This window comes from Gymnodraco acuticeps, unplaced genomic scaffold (genome assembly GCF_902827175.1).
Source record: "Gymnodraco acuticeps unplaced genomic scaffold, fGymAcu1.1, whole genome shotgun sequence".
Classification (NCBI taxonomy): Eukaryota; Metazoa; Chordata; class Actinopteri; order Perciformes; family Bathydraconidae; genus Gymnodraco; species Gymnodraco acuticeps.
Genome location: NW_022990640.1, coordinates 23,053 through 27,996, shown reverse-complemented (window position 1 = coordinate 27,996; position 4,944 = coordinate 23,053). Strand labels below are relative to the sequence as shown.

General features: G+C 39.4%; 1 protein-coding gene across 1 annotated transcript; it reads right to left on the bottom strand.

Moving 5' to 3' along the window:
• Positions 1–238: 238 nt before the first annotated feature.
• On the bottom strand, positions 239–3,312 carry pnx (posterior neuron-specific homeobox). The gene is made up of 2 exons (XM_034229226.1): positions 3,156–3,312; positions 239–914 (listed from the first exon to the last, which is right to left on the bottom strand). The coding sequence occupies exons 1-2, from the start codon at positions 3,265–3,267 to the stop codon at positions 478–480; spliced, it is 549 nt and encodes a 182-aa protein (XP_034085117.1). The 5' UTR covers positions 3,268–3,312; the 3' UTR covers positions 239–477.
• Positions 3,313–4,944: the final 1,632 nt, after the last annotated feature.

The window sequence follows — 4,944 nt, the reverse complement described above, 5'->3', positions numbered from 1 at the left end:
ACGAATCGTGAAAATAGTGCCATATTCTACTGGAAGTCCTTTTTTCTGATGCTCGTTGATCCGCCATTTGCCCAGTTTTGCGCATGCGTAATAGTGCTGCTGCTGATGAGGCACCAGCGGGGAGAACATGTGTTTTTGCACATGATTGTAAATGTTTCAACAAGTTGTTTAGATGTTTAAAAGACTCAACTGCATGTTAGATGTCAATGGATTTGAAGAAAAAAACATTAAATATCACTGTTTTTGTAAAAAGAAACGTATTTATTTCTATTTCTATGTGTCACGTCCAAATATTTGAAGAAAAAACGATCAAACGAGAACAACTTCATAGAAAATGTTTATTAAAAAAATAAGTTATAGCATAATTACATTATAAAAAATACGTTAATACATTCAGTCATGTTTGGCACAGCTCTTATGAATCATGAAAATAGTGCCATATTCTACGGGAAGTCCTTTCTCTCCGCAATGTACCCGTCATGCGTAATAGTGCTGCTGATGGAAAGAGAGCGGGGAGAACATGTGGATCTGAGGGTAAAACATCTGGTTACAGGTGAGCGGGGAGAAACTGTTCATGTACCCGTGTTCCTCCTCGTTCTCCGGACCCTTCAGCTGCCGCTCCTTCTTCCTCTTGGTGCGTCTGTTCTGGAACCAGATCTTCACCTGGGTCTCAGAGAGCTGCAGCAGCGCGGAGATGTTCTGTCTCTCGAACACCGACAGGTAGTGGCTGCGTCTGAAGCTGAGCTCCAGGAGGTGCAGCTGCTCCAGGCTGAAGGCCGTGCGGATCCTGCGGCTCTTCTTCGGGCTGTGGAGCCTCTTCCTCCCCAGATATGGAGCCTCCTCACCTTCATCACCTTCCTCCTCTTCCTCAGGGCTGAGGAGATCTCTGCCTTCATCTCTGTGGGGGGGAGATTCTAAAAGGGAAAGGAAATGAATCAGTTAATGAAGTTATCATCCTGTTTTCATTCTGAGAAAGATAAGAGGTACTTTATTGATCCCAAGTTGGGACATGTTTGTGTTGCAGGAGCATGAAAAGATAAGGCATTGTACAATACAGACTAGAAATAGCAATGATAATATATAATAATAATAACTGATGCTGCTATAAACGCCTGCATTTCCCCAAGAGGATAAATACAGTTCCATCTTATTAAGTAATATCTAACTCATATCTACAGAGGTGTAATGTACAGGTCAAGGTATCTCCTAAGTATAGAGAGGCGAAGTCCCTCCCTTTCCTCCATGGGACCTTATTTCTGATAAAGTTTGTATTGAAGTCGATGGAGAGAGAAAAGCTATCTTTCAATCCCGTTTGAATTGAGCCACGAATTACACATATGATGTTTGTCAATTTAAAAGATAATTTTGAAAGTCAAAAAAATCAAAATGAGTCGTCAAACTGTGAAGTAACGCTTTGTTTGTGTGAAACCGCTCAATGAACTACATCTCCCGTCTCGCTCCACACACCCAGACGGCTGTCACGTTGGAACATTTCACTTCTTTCTCTCAGAACGAGGCGGAAAGTATTAAAAGAGGTGAAAATCACTCCAAGTCTGGGCACGTTGAGAGCTGTGCACACACACAACGGGAGTTAGTCGGTTCCTGAGAGCCAGCATGCGGGACCGGGACTCTGGGATTTGTAGTCTTTCTAGTTGCGTATTTTTCATAGTCTTATATTTCAACAGTTTTACGACAAACTGCATTTTTTGACACGGAAATGATTTTTTAAGATTTAAGAATAAGGTCCCATGGGGCGGAAGTAGATGGGCGGGAACACAATAGGTACTATTAACATATGAATTAATTATTAGATCAGTTAATGAAGTTATACAGTATTATATCTACAGAGGTGTAATGTACAGTCGTGAGCTGTTGTATTTAATAGAGTCCAACATGAATTTTGTGCTAAATAATTTCATATTTTAAAGATTAAACCCAATTGTATTGAATTTATTTGTATTTGATTTAATTTGTATACACTATAGATGTATTATTATTTGTTAAAGATTATTATTATTATTATTATATGTAGTTAATTTTGGAGAAACCAGCTCGAGATATCTAGAATTTGAAAGTACACAGCCGAAAAAAATCTGCCCCTTCCTTCAGACTTCCTCACAGAGCCCCTCCTCCAACACACACGCGCACATGACCAATGAGGGCACGAGATAAGTTTGTGCACAGATGGAAGGCTGACAGGCAGGTAGGCCATCCAGTTACTTTAGCCGGCTCAGATGATTCCAGAGATGATATTTTTTATGGATTTATTGTCAAAGCATTTAATATATTCATTGCTATCGGGATGTTAAGAGCATTCCATGGAATATAACAAGTGTTTCTGAAGGGAATTACCTACCCCACCTTTAAGTAAGAATATGAATGCATGACTTTTTACAATTTAGTGATGCTTTAAAGCAGGGGGGTCAAACTCATTTCATCACGGGCCACGTAGGAATTATGGTTGCACTCAAAGGGCCGGTTGTAACTTTAAGACTATATAAAAATACATATATAAATATTTAATATATATAAAATAATGCATTATATGACATGATTGCCTCTGCATTGGATTATTATCTGATAGGGTAATAACTTCATAATTAACTACGCCTGAAAGCAGAAGTCTAGGGCAAGTAATTGCAAGTCTCTTCAGTGAGAATGTCACATTTTTTTTTAAAGAAAAGCCAAATTCTGGAAAAAAAAGTCCAAAAAAAAAGAAGTTATATTTTAAGAAAAAAATTCAAATTCTGAGAAAAAAGTCAAATTTGAGATGCATTGTGGGACATGTAGTTTATGGGCAACGTGCTTCTGTAAATCGCCATGTAATCGTATAATAAACATATTATATTCTTTCAGAGCTCTTGTGGGGCCACATGAAATGAAGTCGCGGGCCGGATTTGGCCCCCGAGCCTTGAGTTTGACACCCCTGCTTTAAAGGCTTTCTTGTCATATGCATCATAGCTGCAGTGTAGTTTTTGCAATAAAAGTAGAAATACAAATAAAATAGTACAGGAGAATTGTGCAGGTAAACACTAAAACATCACCAATTAAGGATCAAAATCTAATCTTTACAAAGAAAGCATTTAAAATGAAATAGTGTGCAACTCTTCCTCCAACTCTGCATAGTTTGAACACTTTCTAAAACTATTTCTCACCTGTTGAAGTTTCCTCCTCTGCACAAATACGTCTTCTTGTAAATTTCGCGGGGTCTAAAATGTCCTCCACAGAGAAAGATGTCCTCCGGGTCAGTTTCGCTTCTTGCTTCATCTTCAGGATCAGTTTCAGTTCTGCAGGTACCTCTCATCTCCTCTTCTTCTTCACCCTTTATATAACAGCCTCTGCACACGCCACCATGCACATTAACATGTCACTGAAAAAGACCCGGATGTGTATTGTAGAACAATCGTTTCTCTGACACGCTTTTACCCGAAAAACACTTCAAAATGCAAATGCTTTCTCAGCTGGAGCCGTTATTTATTGCGGTGCATCTGTTGGAAATGTTCCTCCTTTCTTCCCCCTCGTGTCTCTCTTTGTTTCTCCGCTTGTCATTATTTGGAAATGCTTGATTTCCCGCGGGTAGGACACGTGAACGCGTCTTGTGATGCTAATTGATGGACTCCTCAAAGGGAAAGTTAAGAAGCCTTTCTCTCCTCTGTTGATCCCCCACAAAGCACCGCGGTTTAATGATAAAGCCACTAACAAGTTTATGAGCATCTGATCCTGCAGTAAAGAGGGGGGGTGGGGGGGGTCAACATTTAAACTAATAGATATCACAATGAAACTTCATCACTTCATCACTGACATTAAAGCAAGTCTTTTTTGTATTGCAAGGTTTCTTAAATGTTGCGTTTAGATATGCAAATGAGGCATTGTGTTATTACAAATGTGTTCATTTGCATATTTCCCAGAAGAGACATGTGAACTTATATAAGGCCAGGTTCTTGTTTTATTTATATATTAAAGGTAAAGGTTTATACAGATGTTTGTATCACTCCATACATCAGAAATACTGCCTTTAAAACAAATTGTCTGCATGTTGTTAGTGCTAAAGCGAGTAGAAAGTAGAGTGTGAATATAGAGAGGAATGAACCTGGAAAGTGTGTTGTGTGTGAGTGCTATGGTGGAGATGGGAACACATTTAGATATGAGCCATTATCTTACTAAATATGTGTTCATTTGCATGCATTTCCAGAAGAGACATGTGTTGATAAAGTCTAAAGTCTAAAGAGTCTTGCTTTATGTTGTTGACATATTAGAGTCAATGTTTTATATCTCTTTGTATCACTCCATAAATCAGAAATGATACCTTTTTAGACGCATTGTCTGCATGTTTTAGTGCTCAAGTGTGTGTAAACATTGTTGGAAGAAGTAATCAGACCCTTGACTTAAAGGTCACCCATCATGCTAGGTCTCAGATATATACAGATATATGAAAAACATGTCTTTGAAGTGTTTTGCTCCAAATACCAAACAGATCATTCTAGCCATGCCTCATATCCCTCTATTTCACTTCCTGTTTCTAAAGTGCTGATTTGGGTATAAAGCTTTAAAGAGGAGGGGTCTGAGCTCATGCGGGACCCGGCAGCTACTGCAGCTACTGTCTAAACTAAATGCTGCCGTGATGAAACGCCATATCATGGATTATCAAGGATTCTCTCTGAAACAGTTTGGAGCTCAAAGGCTTTCTCTCTTGCCGGTTATACCACAAGGTGAGTTCCTTTTTACTTCCTGCTTCTTCACACACATGCTCTCCAGTACAGGTTAGCTCTGAGTGTTAGCCATGCTAATGTAAACACCGACCATATTACGTCCAAAACAGTCGGGCATTGTTTCTGATAGCAACGTTTCTGATTGGGCCGTGGGTCCACATTTCAGATATTACGTCATATCGGACGCAAATCTGGATCAGCTCCGTTGTTCCCCGTTTTTAGAGATTTGGGTACG

Bases quoted from the DNA above. Each gene is read 5' to 3' on its own strand.
- pnx (XM_034229226.1), bottom strand. From the start codon at position 3,267: ATGAAGCAAGAAGCGAAACTGACCCGGAGGACATCTTTCTCTGTGGAG. The intron at 915-3,155 runs GTGAGAAATAGT...TTTCCCTTTTAG, and splicing joins AGAGGAGGAAACTTCAACAG to AATCTCCCCCCCACAGAGAT.